At 30.8% G+C, this 15,704-nt stretch overlaps 1 protein-coding gene across 23 annotated transcripts in view; it reads right to left on the bottom strand.

Moving 5' to 3' along the window:
- Positions 1–1,456: 1,456 nt before the first annotated feature.
- The window catches only part of LOC143067039 (inositol 1,4,5-trisphosphate-gated calcium channel ITPR3-like), a 152,194-nt gene continuing 137,946 nt past the window's right edge, over positions 1,457–15,704 (bottom strand). For all 23 annotated transcript variants that reach the window (XM_076239986.1, XM_076239992.1, XM_076239978.1 and 20 more), the window contains 10 exons: positions 15,430–15,537; positions 14,177–14,320; positions 10,706–10,823; positions 9,921–10,044; positions 9,263–9,441; positions 8,408–8,566; positions 7,862–7,942; positions 7,268–7,387; positions 5,150–5,284; positions 1,457–4,478 (listed from right to left, as the gene is read on the bottom strand). In XM_076239986.1, the coding sequence (XP_076096101.1) occupies positions 4,404–4,478; positions 5,150–5,284; positions 7,268–7,387; positions 7,862–7,942; positions 8,408–8,566; positions 9,263–9,441; positions 9,921–10,044; positions 10,706–10,823; positions 14,177–14,320; positions 15,430–15,537 (1,243 nt within the window). In that variant the 3' untranslated portion in view covers positions 1,457–4,403. The remainder of the gene's footprint in view (positions 4,479–5,149; positions 5,285–7,267; positions 7,388–7,861; positions 7,943–8,407; positions 8,567–9,262; positions 9,442–9,920; positions 10,045–10,705; positions 10,824–14,176; positions 14,321–15,429; positions 15,538–15,704) is intronic.

The raw sequence follows: 15,704 nt of genomic DNA, 5'->3' as shown, positions 1-15,704 counted from the left end.
TTCTTAAAGACCAGGTGAGCTAAAAATGTGTCTGATGACCCCTCCTTCTAAACAACAAGGCAGACAAGGATAAATATAGAACATTGGGGTAAAATGCCAATTTTGTCTAAATATTTTTGAACCATAATAAATAGAGAAAATCTGAAAACAACAAAAATGTTAAGAATAGTGAGCTCTATAAATTGTCCATATTCATCAAAACTGTTAATAGACAAACTCTTATAGGAGTTATTGCTGATAAATGATAAATTTGGTATTATGCTACCGTTCTACAGCAATTTTTTGGAGAGTTGTTGAAATATTTTGTCCACATCACATTCAGGAAAGATTTATGTCAGAGCACACATTTGTTATCAATTTTGCCATGGTATTATAATACCTTTCTACAGCAATTTTTTTGGGGTTGTTAAAATATTTTGGCCACATCACATACCGGAAAGATTTAATGGAAGTGACTTAAAGTTTTTGTCATAAATTCTTGGAACTACTAAATGTGAAAGATCACACTTCTGCTGTTATAAATATGTTGCCACTGTACTGTGCTACACAGCGATATAAATAATTTAGATGTGGCTCAAATATTTTGTTTAAAGAGTCTGTCAGTCTAAGGTTTGCTGCTTATATGAACTTTGCTGTTATTAATTTGTTGCCAATGTACCATGCTAACGTTCTACAGCAATTTATTGGGGGTTGGTTTAATGTCTTGTCCACATCATTATTTTCGGTTTATTGGAAGTGACCAAAAGTTTTTGTCATAGATTCTTGAGACTGCTAGATGTGAAAGTTGTTACGGCAGAGCACACTAATCTACTGTTATAAATATGTTGCCATGGTATTGAGCTACACAGTGATATCAATTTTTAAGCGGTGGCTCAAATATTTTGGTCACAGAGTCCGTCAATCTAATGTATGCCATTTATATGAAGACGTTTTTGTAGTACCTGAGAATAATGCCACGAAAATTTTCAACTAGACTATTCATGTTAGAAAGGATTTAAGTGTTTGGTAAACAGGAAATTGCTGAGTGATGCATCACACAGTATAAGTGACTGATATAAACACTGAAACCAAATTTCAGAAATCCTTGTACTGTAGTTCCCGAGAAAGATGCAACAAAAAATATTCATAAAAATGGATCAACAGACAGATGGACTGATGGATGAGGGACAGACTGAGGGATGGACAGACATACAGACAGAGGTAAAACATTATACCCCCACTTTTTTAAAGCAAGGGGTATAATTATCAAGTGAATACTGAAAACCAACTTATTTATGCATTCTTTTTATTTGTGTTTAGCACTTTCTATCAGATTAACTTTGGCAAAATTTTTATTTAATAGTTGTAAATAAAATCAAGGTTTGTGATCTAATTGCAAATGTTTCCAAATAATCTGCTTGGTTTTACAGATTTACAGAAATAAAATATTACGGCAGGTTTGACAACAAACTCTTCAAACTCTCAGATGCTTTAATAGATTTTATGTAAATAATAACAAGATAGTTAGCCAGTAAAAAATAAATTAATAAAATATATTCTGTGCATTTCAAAATTTCTATGTATACTGTAGTTGAAATGAGATAATTCTCTAGTACAGATAGCCCGCCTACACACAATTTGATTGTCATTGAAGCGTTTTATAAGTGCACCGTAATCATTTTGCAGGAACAAATTATAAAACTTTCATCTTCCTTTCTTAAATTCATTTCCATTTTAGTTCCGTCATTTTCACCTAAAACAAAAAGATATTTTGTTCCAGAAGTTGCCAGCATAACAAAGGTGCAATATAAAACATTATTTGGAAAAATATAAAACATCAAATGGAAAATATAACAGTTATACACATTCACTGTTAAACTGTTCAGACAATTAAATATAGCTGAAACAGACATATGTATTATAATAACCTAGTGCAAGTTTTTAACCCTTAATTTGAGCAAAAAGGTTTTTTTCAATAACAAATGTAAAATATCATATATATATTTATCTCAAATATTCAAAAAAAAAGTGATCAAAAACATACATAAACCTCGCTGACAATTATTGGGAAAGTTTAATCAAAGCTCTTTTTTTTTCAAAACACTTTAAAATCATTCCATTTCTGATCATTTCTTAAAAATCTGTATATACCTTTAAATCTAATCTCTTATTTGCTGGAAAAATACAAAGCACTTATGTTATATACAAAAAGAAATATTGAAAGCAAATAAAAAATTCATTTAAACTCTCCAAAACAACAACTTATTCCTTAATCTAAATTTGTGTTTTATATACAAATAGCATTAAGACAACATTGGCACACTTTGATATTATCTTAGAACAAATCTGAACAAAAAGTTATATTTCTCACAATGTAAATAAGGAACAATAATTGTGATTTGTTCACTAGAGGTTTATGAATGAAGTTTTTATAGGTGGCTGGGTATAGAACATGATATAGAAGGTAAAGAGTTATAAAGGCAGAGGCGAGTCTACAAGTGTCAAAACACAAGTTTTCTTCTGGAAAAACCCCAAACCAGATACACTGTTTTCAAGATTGAAGAATTAACTATTCTATAGTTTACCAAAGCCTTCAAAATCCATATAGAAGACATATCAATACCTCATTTAGAAATACAGAAACAAGTAAATTAAAAAGATTACTATTTAACAAGATAAAAATGTAATGGTTGTTTTATATAAATTGCATGTAAGGGAGACAATTTAAAAAGTATAAAGATAAGTGAAGTATTTTCGTTGCCTAAATAGTTGATTTATAATCCTAATCCATTGAAAAGTGTTTAACTGCACATCTTTTCTGTATCTGTTTTAGTATAATTATAATTTTATAAATTAATTATTAGTTTATAAGCTTTTCTTCAAACAAAGTCATACTCTTTTATTAATGAATTGCCCCATATTCTACTAGTTGCACAACTGTAAAAATTTCTACTTACATTACATAATAAAGAAAAGACTTCTGATTTAAAGTAGGTTCTGCTTATAGTCTATTTCCCAAAATATGTGTCGGGGAAAACATATTTAAGAAAAAGATTGTTTGTGAAGAGAACCTGGTCATTAGGTATTATAGATTGTTAACTGAACCAATAATTATTCAAAAGAATAATACAAAGAAAGATATAACTATAGAATACTAATACATATTGATGAAAAATCTCTCAAATAAATTCTACATAATACATCAAGGTGGACGGAAAGACGTGTAAAAATAAAAACACAATTAAATATCACAGATTAAAATGTAAAAATAAAACTAATTTTTTAAACAATAAGTTATATCACACAATTAACACTTGAAAGATAAAATCATAAATTAAACAAGCACATTTACATTGGACAGAAATGAGTCAATTAAACTGTTGTATCAAGAAAGCTATCATATCCAATAGAATTCATTTAAACACATACATTCTACATCACTATAACAAAGAAAGGTTAGTCCGAATAATTCTAAACAATACCACTAAAAATATCAAAAATTTAACCAGATACAAAAGAATACTGTTTCAAGGAAAAGAGTCCTGCAAATGTTCATATTTAACAATCTTGTCAAAAAATTAAATACTAGTAAGCATGGTGATATCTTATAAATAAAATAATGAAACTGGTATCTTGTCATGATCTTTACACTGGTATTATGTAGTGTAAATCCAACTAGAAAAGTTACACAGTTACAAAAATATTTAAAAAACTAAAGGGTAAAAAGCTATTTAAAATACATAAATATCATCTTGTACAAAATTTAATGTAAAAATAAAGAATTATAACTACAGTTCAAAGGTAAAAAATCATTCTTCTAGACAATGAATAGTAACTGATACATTATCTTTGTAATATATTTTTTTCAGTATTTTATGGAAAGCCTGAATTTTGAATAGTGTTGATGAGTTTATATTCACTTTCTACGATGTATGTTCCTGTCTGATTTTTAGATAAATACAACTACCAAAAAAAAAGATCAAAATATATAAAACAAAATCAGTGTTTTTTTTCCAATACATATATCAAATCGATAATTCATTTTCAATGATTGATGACAAATATTTGTTAATAAATTGTAATGAGGATTATAAAAGGTGGATTGGTGCTCCAATGAGAAAAGTTAACACTTATCAATGTAACACACTCAAATACAAGCAGAGGAAATTAAATACATCTAGGCTTTGTGAAAATTTCTTTGTATTTGACTAAAAAGGTATATTAAAACCATGATAAATTTTATCGGATTTTGTAACATTTCTTTGTATTTGACTAAAAAGGTATATTAAAACCATGATAAATTTTATCGGATTTTGTAACACAAAAAAAGAAATACATTTCAACATTTCAGAGTTTAAAATCTCATTTCAAATAGTTCATTGAGATAAATACTCATATCAATGGATTTATAGTTAAGTTATTGTTTATTTTGCCTTCCGATGTTGAATTTCCCATTCTAACTGTTTCTGTCTTTCCCTGTCTCTTTCTTTAGATGCTTCCTATAATACAAGAAAAAGAAAACTTTAGTTTTACACAAATCTATTTAAAAATATTTTAAACTTATTAAATGTTTCTGTTGGCAAGAAACTTGATTCAACAATTTCTTTCTATTTGTAAAGGGACACAAATCTAGATCGGTTAAAGTGACCCCACCAAAATTCAAAATTGATCTGTGTTTTGTGGTAATTAGCATTTAGTTTAAGCTATGGTCGGGGCATGAAAATAAAAAAATGTCATAAAAATCATATCTTACATCTTTGAACAGAAGTTTGCAGTATTTACAATTTTTCACTATAATTTTTGATAAACAATTATTGATTCAACAATCATATTTAAATTTGAAATATGGCAATTAATTGCATATTCTATTCTCTTATATTAAAAGAATCAATGTGGTTGTGACCACTGATGGTTGTCTGATTGTTTGTTGCTTAAAGTTCAGTGGCAAATGTTTCAAGTATGTTCAGGACAAGACCAAATTGATAATAAATACAATAGGTATGTCTTGTAAAAGAGGCCATCCTAAATGGACAGGTTCTAAAGCATGTTCACCTACACAATCGTATGTACTGCGAAGATGCCGTCTGTAATAGTGTTTAATATAACTGTTAAGACAGTGAACATAAGATTTTGATTGCAAACTTAACTGCCAAACAAAATTGTACTGTACCTCTTCTTTCATTTTATTGACCATATAATCAACGTTTTTCCCCAGTTCCTGTAGTTTGACTTCTTGTGAATCCTCCTCGTTCAGCAAACTTAAAGCTTGGTTTAGTGGGAAGAAGTCAAAATTAGCTTCTTGAAGCTGAAAATAGGAGAAAGATTTTTAGTAACTTATTTAAAAAAAAAACATGAATTTTGGAGAGAGAAAATATTATATTGTTGTTGGTCAAATTCTACACATGCACAAGTAAGTCTTGCTTTATAAGTAAATAATTTAAATCAGTAGTTCTCTGGCAATGATCATTTTATATTTTTCAAGTGGTGGAAATTCTGACAGAAAATATGCAATCTACTTTTGTCTTTCATTCAATACTTTGTCTTACATTGAAATGAAGGCAGAATAGAAATGTAAATTTATTCTAAAGTTCATTCAATTTATTGTCTACTTACTAATTTATACACATATAATTCTAAGGCTGAGTAGTCGTTGACTCTGGTATTGTCTACTTACTAATTTATACACATATAATTCTAAGGATGAGTAGTCATTGACTCTGGTATTGTCTACTTACTAATTTATACACATATAATTCTAAGGCTGAGTAGTCGTTGACTCTGGTATTGTCTACTTACTAATTTATACACATATAATTCTAAGGCTGAGTAATTATTGACTCTGGTATTGTCTACTTACTAATTTATACACATATAATTCTAAGGCTGAGTAGTCGTTGACTCTGGTATTGTCTACTTACTAATTTATACACATATAATTCTAAGGCTGAGTAGTCGTTGACTCTGGTATTGTCTATTTACTAATTTATACACATATAATTCTAAGGCTGAGTAGTCGTTGACTCTGGTATTGTCTACTTACTAATTTATACACATATAATTCTAAGGATGAGTAGTCATTAACTCTGGTATTGTCTACTAATTTATACACATATAATTCTAAGGCTGAGTAGTCGTTGACTCTGGTATTGTCTACTTACTAATTTATACACATATAATTCTAAGGCTGAGTAATCATTGACTCTGGTATTGTCTACTTACTAATTTATACACATATAATTCTAAGGCTGAGTAATCGTTGACTCTGGTTTTGTCTACTTACTAATTTATACACATATAATTCTAAGGCTGAGTAATCATTGACTCTGGTATTGTCTACTTACTAATTTATACACATATAATTCTAAGGATGAGTAGTCGTTGACTCTGGTATTGTCTACTTACTAATTTATACACATATAATTCTAAGGCTGAGTAATCATTGACTCTGGTATTGTCTACTTACTAATTTATACACATATAATTCTAAGGCTGAGTAATCGTTCACTCTGGTATTGTCTACTTACTAATTTATACACATATAATTCTAAGGCTGAGTAATCGTTGACTCTGGTTTTGTCTACTTACTAATTTATACACATATAATTCTAAGGCTGAGTAATCATTGACTCTGGTATTGTCTACTTACTAATTTATACACATATAATTCTAAGGATGAGTAGTCGTTGACTCTGGTATTGTCTACTTACTAATTTATACACATATAATTCTAAGGCTGAGTAATCATTGACTCTGGTATTGTCTACTTACTAATTTATACACATATAATTCTAAGGCTGAGTAATCGTCGACTCTGGTATTGTCTACTTACTAATTTATACACATATAATTCTAAGGCTGAGTAATCATTGACTCTGGTATATGTCTACTTACTAATTTATACACATATAATTCTAAGGCTGAGTAGTCGTTGACTCTGGTATTGTCTACTTACTAATTTATACACATATAATTCTAAGGCTGAGTAGTCGTTGACTCTGGTATTGTGTACTTACTAATTTATACACATATAATTCTAAGGATGAGTAGTCATTGACTCTGGTATTGTGTACTTACTAATTTATACACATATAATTCTAAGGCTGAGTAATCGTTGACTCTGGTATTGTCTACTTACTAATTTATACACATATAATTCTAAGGCTGAGTAGTCGTTGACTCTGGTATTGTCTACTTACTAATTTATACACATATAATTCATTGACTCTGGTATTGTCTACTTACTAATTTATACACATATAATTCATTGACTCTGGTATTGTCTACTTACTAATTTATACACATATAATTCTAAGGCTGAGTAGTCATTGACTCTGGTATTGTCCAAATGAAGGAAGAAAAAGAGATAGGCCCACTGATTATGTTCTTCTTTCACATGTTTCTCAAAACCCTGGAATTGTATACACTTTACAATATTAATTCTGAAAATATTCTTTAGAATATGCTCGTATAACAAGAGGCTCACAGAAACCTGAATAGCTCATCTGTCAAGTAAAATTGTGACATTGTTTGATATGGATAATGAGGCCTTATTTTCCAAAAAATAATATTTCCAAGGGTCATAACTCTTTAAAAAAAGTTGATTGACCACCATTATAGAACTTGTCTGAGTTATGCCTAATATTAAGCTATAGTATAAGTTTTATAAAAATCTAGCAAGAATTGTACCGTGAGAGCGGTAACAAGACCAAATGGACACACAGACAGACACCTGCCCATTATTTCCATATTACACGGGGGATAAAAATAGATTTTATTTTGGTTTTTTTGGTTATTTGTTTGCTGTCATGTTGACCTATACCCCATATTCTCCTTTTATTCAGTGGAATCCTCTAGCTATCAACATTATATTTAAAATACTTGCCCCACTGAGTTGTCTCTCAAAATCATAACTCTCTCTACTACAGATAAAACAGTTGTTCATCATATCTTTGTCAATTTCCCACTGTAAAACAACAGACATAATGCATCAAATTAAATTTGTATAAATAGATATGCAGTACTAATATTTTCATAAGTAACATTACTATTTCATTATCTATGAAATTAATATTATAAAGTACAAAGTCTGTATGTTTCCTCAAACATACTAACCATTCATTTAAAGTCAAATTCTTATCTTAGAAAACACTACTTATGATTAAAAAAAAAGCTTTATTTTGGTTATTCAAGGATTTAACAAAACATTTAATCTTAAATAATTTTATGAGTCAAAAATTGATATATTTGACACTCTTGTACAGTATGCAATTTGAATTTCTTTGGCAAAATTAGGCAAAACAGATAGAAAACACAGTGGCTTACATAAGGTTTGAAAGATTTATTTTCATAACTTGGAATCTCTGAGCTGGGAGAAAGTATTAACAATGATACCAAAGATCAGGTTTGAAACCCAGATCTATTTTCGTACCTTGGAATCTCTGAGCTGGGAGAAAGTATCAACAATGATACCAAAGATGATGTTCAATCCAATGGTGGTCACTATGATGAAGAATGAAAGATCCACTGCCATCAATATCAGATGTTCCTTAAAGTTAGTGTTCCAATCACCCATGTTACCTTCAAATGACTGAAAAATAAATCAGTATGAATCAATTGATATCAGACGTTTTTGAAAGTTTGTGATCCAAGTTTCCAACCCTCCATAATACCTTAAAAAATATAACAAAAACTAAATGATAGCAATAACTGTTTAATTGGCCCAATGTTTTTATTACTGCAATAAATGAAAGCCAGTGCATCTTCATGTGGTAGTATTCAAAACTTATATTCTTTGTAATCATGCTTGTTCCAATGAAAATTTGTATATTAACTTACAGTTGAGTTGAGCATTTCAATTGATATTTTACTGTTATGTCTTTCTATGTTGTGATGTTACACTATTGTTTCAGATAAGGGTGAAGGTTGGTACCTACTAAAACGTTTCAACCTGCTGCATTTGTTTGCACCTGTCCTGAGTAAGGAATCTGATGTTCAGTAGTTGTTGTTTGTTGATGTGGTTCATAAGTGTTTCTCGTTTCTTGTTTTTTGTATAGATTAGACAGCTGCATTTGAATGGTTTGACACTAGTAATTTTTGGGGCCATTTATAGCTTGCTGTTCGGTGTTAGCCAAGGCTCCGCATTGAAGACTGTAATTTGACCTCAAACAATTTTCTTTTACAAATTGTGACTGGGATGGAGAGTTGTCTGATTGGCACTCATACCACATCTTCTTATATCTATTTACAGTGTACAGTGAGTTATTAAATTTGTTTATTTACTTACAGTGTACAGTGAGTCGACAAAACCATGATGTAACACAGTAATAAAACATTCATACACAGTGGTACAATCTCTGCCTTTAGAGGCCTCTAGGAACCTTTCTCTCAGCACAGCAAATGACAGCAGGGCATAAATAAAGATTATCACCATTCCAAGCATACCCACCAACAATAACGATGTACCTATTTAAAATACCATCAAATAACATATTCATTGTAGATTGTTCTGTTTAACATTTTTACTAAAAAATAAATCCTTGTTTCAATACTTCCAATAGGGAACATATTATACATTATTGTAGTAATAAACCAATTTTTCAAGAGGTTTCAGCTGAAATGTCTTGAAAAATTGGTTTATTACTACACTGATAAAAATTAAATGATAGGTATAAAATGTCATAGAAATCTAACCAAAGCCTACCAAAAAAAAAAAAAAAAAAAAAAATCCAAGTCTTTCATTTACAATAAAAGTCCATCCTATTTTTCTGCATTTGTTTATCATGCTTTAGAGTTAAACATATTACAGTGTACAGTGAGTCAACAAAGCCATGATTTAACACAATAATTCATCTACCTGTCTCAAGTAAGGAAACAAGTTAAATATTAATTATTTTCAAGTTTTTTGTCCTTTAGAAAATATTATGTTGATGGAAGATACATACCATTTGTTGTAACTGCTTGAATGACTCGTTTCAGCAGCTGATTTAATACAGCTATGTGCAACAGATGGAAAGCAAAGAAATAGCCATAAAATGCAGTTCCTAAAACTGAGAATGCTAGAAATACCTACAATATAATAAATCATAACATTGGTTACAATGAAATACTGTGATCTGCATCTCAAACAAGAATTACTGAGTTATGTTGCTAACCACCCCCCCCCCCCCCCATTTGTTTTTCATAACTTTGTTAAAACATGTAGTAGATGTTTGACATGTCAGAACAGCACTCATACGTTACAACACATCATTATCCCGCTGCTGAACAGATATGAAGGCAATCTTTAAACCAATACTAGACCCAATGGTGGCCTTTGACTGTTATCTGCTCTTTGGTCAGGTTGTTGTCTCTTTCACATGTTTCCCATTTCCATTCTCAATTTTATAAAGTACATGTTACATATATACACATGAAATTGTCATTGCTTTGTTAATAAGGCCAAGGTCAGAAGAACTCTTTTGACAGACCTGCTCACCTTGATATCTTTCCATACATCATATATAGTCAGCAGTATACAGTTGTCCTATTGCTTGTAGCATCTGAGAACCATGCAAACAAAAATGTCGTCACATTAACCCCAACAGAAAAATATGTGCACCTAACCAACAAGTATTGCTTAAAGCATCTGAGGAACTGACAAAACCATGAAAACTGAACCAACTCATATCCCTTATGTATAATCAATTTATAGCATACAATTTTTTATTTCAGTATTATAAAAACTTACGACATAGTAGATAGAATTGACACCATAGGCTTTGACCTCCAAGTAAGTGTAATCTTTTTTCTTTTCTAACCATGACATATCATCAGTATCATCATCGTCATCATACTTTATTATCAATCTGATAGAGAAAATGAAGATTTGTACATATAATATCTTATGGAATAAATAACAAACATTTCATCTTTAAAGACCAAGTAATAACAAGAGTGAACACACTGAAATGTCTCGCCTTCTTTACTAATCATTGATAGTATGTTGATACTCCTAAATATAAAGCTTTATAAGGACTGTCACATAAACTTAACATTAACCAAAAAAACTAAACATTGATCAATGAACCATGAAAATGAGGTCAAGGTCAGATGAACCATGCCAGGCAGACATGTACAGCTAACAATGCTTCCATACAACAAATATAGTTGACCTATTGCTTATAGTTTAAGAAAATAGACCAAAACACAAAAACTTAACACTCAGCAATGAACCGTGAAAACGAGGTCAAAGTCAAATATAACCTGCACGACTTACATATAGATCATAAAATATTTCCATACACCAAATATAGTTGACCTATGGCATATAGTATTAGATAAAACCAGATGCTCCGCAGGGCGTAGCTTTATACGACCGCAGAGGTTGAACCCTGAACGGTTAGGGCAAGTATGGACACAACATTCAAGCTGGATTCAGCTCTAAATTTGGATTGTGATTAAATAGTTGACACAGCATAGGTTTCTGACACAGAATGAATGTGTTCTAATGAACTTAAAATTTTTGTTTCTCTTAGAGCAATTCACTATGCTGTTGAATATTAATCCTCTCAAAAAAATGTTTGAAGAAATTTTCTTTTTTATTTATGAAATTTCAAATGAGAAAAATTGAACCCAATTTTTTTAATCACATCCCCCTTTCCCTTATTCCAAAACTAATCTCAATTAAAATTTCTAATGGAGTTTGCAACAATAACTACTCATTTAAATACATCATAAAATATTAAGATGTAAAAAAACTGCTTGTTATCACTGAATGGTAAAGTTTATTTTAATTTATCAGTTGGTAGTAAAAAGTGAATATACATTGTATATTGTATATAACAAAGATTTAAGTTGATTCTGGACAAAGAAAGATAACTCCAATTAAAAAAAAATCTTGCTATTGCACAATATTTTGCAATTAGATATTTCTTGCTTACTATTCTGGACAAAGAAAGATAACTCTAATTAAAAAAAAATTTGATATTTCACAATATTGTGCAATTAGATATTTCTTGCCATTGCGCAATACTGTGCAATTGAAAAGACTTGCTATTGCACAATACTTAATATAATAATTTTAGATCCTGATTTGGACCAACTTGAAAACTGGGCCCATAATAAAAAATCTAAGTACATTTTTGGATTCAGCATATCAAAGAACTTCAAGATTTCAATTTTTGTTAAAATCAGACTAAGTTTAATTTTGGACCCTTTGGACTTTAGTGTAGACCAATTTGAAAACAGGACCAAAAATGAAGAATCTACATACACAGTTAGATTTGGTATATCAAAGAACCCCATTTATTCAATTTTTGATGAAATCAAACAAAGTTTAATTTTGGACCCCGATTTGGACCAACTTAAAAATTGGGCCAATAATCAAGAATCTAAGTACATTTTTTGATTCAGCATATCAAAGAACCTAACTGATTCATTTTTTGTCAAAATCAAACTGAGTTTAATTTTGGACCCTTTGGACCTTAATGTAGACCAATTTGAAAACGGGACCAAAAGTTAAGAATCTACATACACAGTCATGACAGTTAGATTCAGCATATCAAAGAACCCCAATTATTCAATTTTGATGAAATCAAACAAAAGTTTAATTTTGGACCCTTTGGGCCCCTTATTATGTTGGGACCAAAACTCCCAAAATCAAACCCAACCTTTCTTTTATGGTCATAAACCTTGTGTTTAAATTTCATAGATTTCTATTTACTTATACTAACGTTATGGTGCGAAAACCAAGAAAAATGCTTATTTGGGTCCCTTTTTGGCCCCTAATTCCTAAACTGTTGGGACCTAAACTCCCAAAATCAATACCAACCTTCCTTTTGTAGTCATTAACATTGTGTTTAAATTTCATTGATTTCTATTTACTTAAACTAATGTTATTGTGCGAAAACCAAGAAAATGCTTATTTGGGCCCTTTTTGGCCCCTAATTCCTAAAATGTTGGGACCAAAACTCCCAAAATCAATACCAACCTTCCTTTTGTGGTCATAAACCTTGTGTTAAAATTTCATAGATTTCCATTCACTTTTACTAAAGTTAGAGTGCGAAAACTAAAAGTATTCGGACGACGGACGACGACGACTACGCAGACGCCAACGTGATAGCAATATACGACGAAAATTTTTTCAAAATTTGCGGTCGTATAAAAACCAAAACTCAAAAACTGAACTTTGACCACTGAACCATGAAAATGAGTTCAAGGTCAGATGACATCTGCCCGCTAGACATGTACACCTTACAATCATTCCATACAACAAATATAGTAGATCTATTACATAAAGTATGAGAAAAACAGACCAAAACACAAAAACTTAACTATAACCATTGAACCATGAAAATGAGGTCAAGGTCAGATGACACCTGCCATATGAACATGTACACTTTACAGTCCTTCCATACAACGAATGTACTAGACCTATTGCTTATAGTATCTGAGATAAGGACTTGACCACCAAAACTTAATCTTGTTCACTGATCAATGAAATGAGGGAGAGGTCAAGTGAAAACTGTCTGACGGGCATGAGGACATTGCAGGGTACGCACATACCATATATAGTTATCCTATTACTTATGGTAAGAGAGAATTCAACATTACAAAAAATCTGAACTTTGTTTTCAAGTGGTCACTGAACCATGAAAATGAGGTCAAGGACATTGGACATGTGACTGACGGACACTTTGTAACATGAGGCATCTATATACAAAGTATGAAGCATCCAAGTCTTCCACCTTCTAAAATAGAAAGCTTTTTAAGAAGTTAGCTAACACCGAAGCCGCCGCCGGATCACTATCCCTATGTCGAGCTTTCTGCAACAAAAGTTGCAGGTTTGACAAAAATCAAATCTATGTGTGTAAGCAAGAAGAATAATGTTTTTGAAGATACAAAATTACAGCAAATTTTCTTCCCTTATAATTTGCTTTTGGATCGTCATTTTTTGTCTTTAGCTGTACCCTTCACGGATGGCTCTAGTATATAACATCCAAACAAATATGTATTAATCATGTGATAAAATATGTCTAATACTGGTCTTTGAAATGATGTGTTTAGTATAACTGCATTTAACCAATGGTGAACTGTTTAGACTATTTATCCAATGAGTGCTTGATGGTGATAAGAATAACTCATAAGTGCTGGATGGTTCATTTGACTGGACTAAAAAACCAGATGCTGCAAGTCACTGCAAATATGCATTGAGACTTACCCTTTAATAGCTTTTATCACAGGGAACGTCGGATGATTAGAAAGATAAAATGTTATTAATATACATAAACTTAAGAAGTTATGTATTCCTCCTAATACATATATAACAATCCTCACTTCGTCATTGGTGTATCTTGGAATAGCACTGAAATTGAAAATATACTTATGTCAACCAAAGCTTATTTCTAATAAAAGGATTTAAGTTTTAACCCTATATTTGATTACATATTGCTATTCATTTAAATTCGTTAAATACTATTAATCAAAATTACTTTTCAATGTTAGAGGTTCAGCACCACTTTTATAAAGTTGAACATTGAAGTCTAATTCATTTTATTGTATAATAAAGTTGCTGTCTTATTGACATATACTACAAATCTATCATCTATATACATGTATTCATTTACATATTCTATTCAAGGCAATCCAATCAAATGGTGAAAACTAAACCACTATAACCACCATATTGAGTGTACCCAGTTCTTTTTTTTTACTAGTGTACTAGGAGAAACTTTAACATGTAAAAGAGAGGTGAAAGTCTGTTCATCTATACATTCAATGTCAATCTGCAATCTTAAGCATTTGGCAACCAAAGTAACATCTGTTAAACATGTATTATCATCATTGTATGTTATCACTATCCTCTGGACAATGATCTTATATTGAGAGGTGAACTTAAAGTAAGATCTTTTTAAGGTCCATATTGTTTCTGTTTACAGGGTTCTTGGGTTGATCTTTTTAAGGTCCATATTGATTCTGTTTACAGGGTTCTTGGGTTGATCTTTTTAAGGTCCATATTGTTTCTGTTTACAGGGTTCTTGGGTTGATGTTGATGAGTATTTTCTTACTTTTAAATAGCTTTTAATGACCTTAGAAGGTGATTTGTGTATGGTCTAGTTTCCTCTTTAGCTTTTAATCCACTTACAGCAAAAAACCATTTATCTGTAGGTCAACTTTATTGAAAGTGTTCAATAGTATTTAAATACTTCAAGTAAAGAAAAATGCTAAGAGATCTGGTTAATATAAAGTAAAGTCACTTGTATCAGGCTGTGTCAATATCCCATTTTAATTTCCAACTGTGACAGCAAACTATTTTTTTTAAGAGCCTGTTTCTCTTTTACTCACATTGGAGATGTACACTTTTAAAATAATATGAATCTGACAGTCCAGCTGTAGTGAGAGGGTCTCTCCAATAACTTACCTATATGAATCTGAAAGTCCAGCTGTAGTGAGAGGGTCTCTCCAATAACTTACCTATATGAATCTGAAAGTCCAGCTGTAGTGAGAGGGTCTCTCCAAAAAATCATCACCAATACTGCTATTACAAAACTGAGAAACACTGTCATGTAGTTCATAGGTATCCTACAATAAACATGAGAAACACTGTCATGTAGTTCATAGGTACCCTACAATAAACGTGTCATACTGAGAAACACTGTCATGTAGTTCACAGGTACCCTACAATAAACATGTCATACTGAGAAACACTGTCATGTAGTTCATAGGTACCCTACAATAAACATGTCATA

The sequence above is a fragment of the Mytilus galloprovincialis genome, chromosome 3 (genome assembly GCF_965363235.1).
Source record: "Mytilus galloprovincialis chromosome 3, xbMytGall1.hap1.1, whole genome shotgun sequence".
NCBI classification, from domain to species: Eukaryota; Metazoa; Mollusca; class Bivalvia; order Mytilida; family Mytilidae; genus Mytilus; species Mytilus galloprovincialis.
The sequence above is the reverse complement of the archived record's forward strand: the minus strand, read 5'-3'. Positions and strand labels throughout refer to the sequence as shown.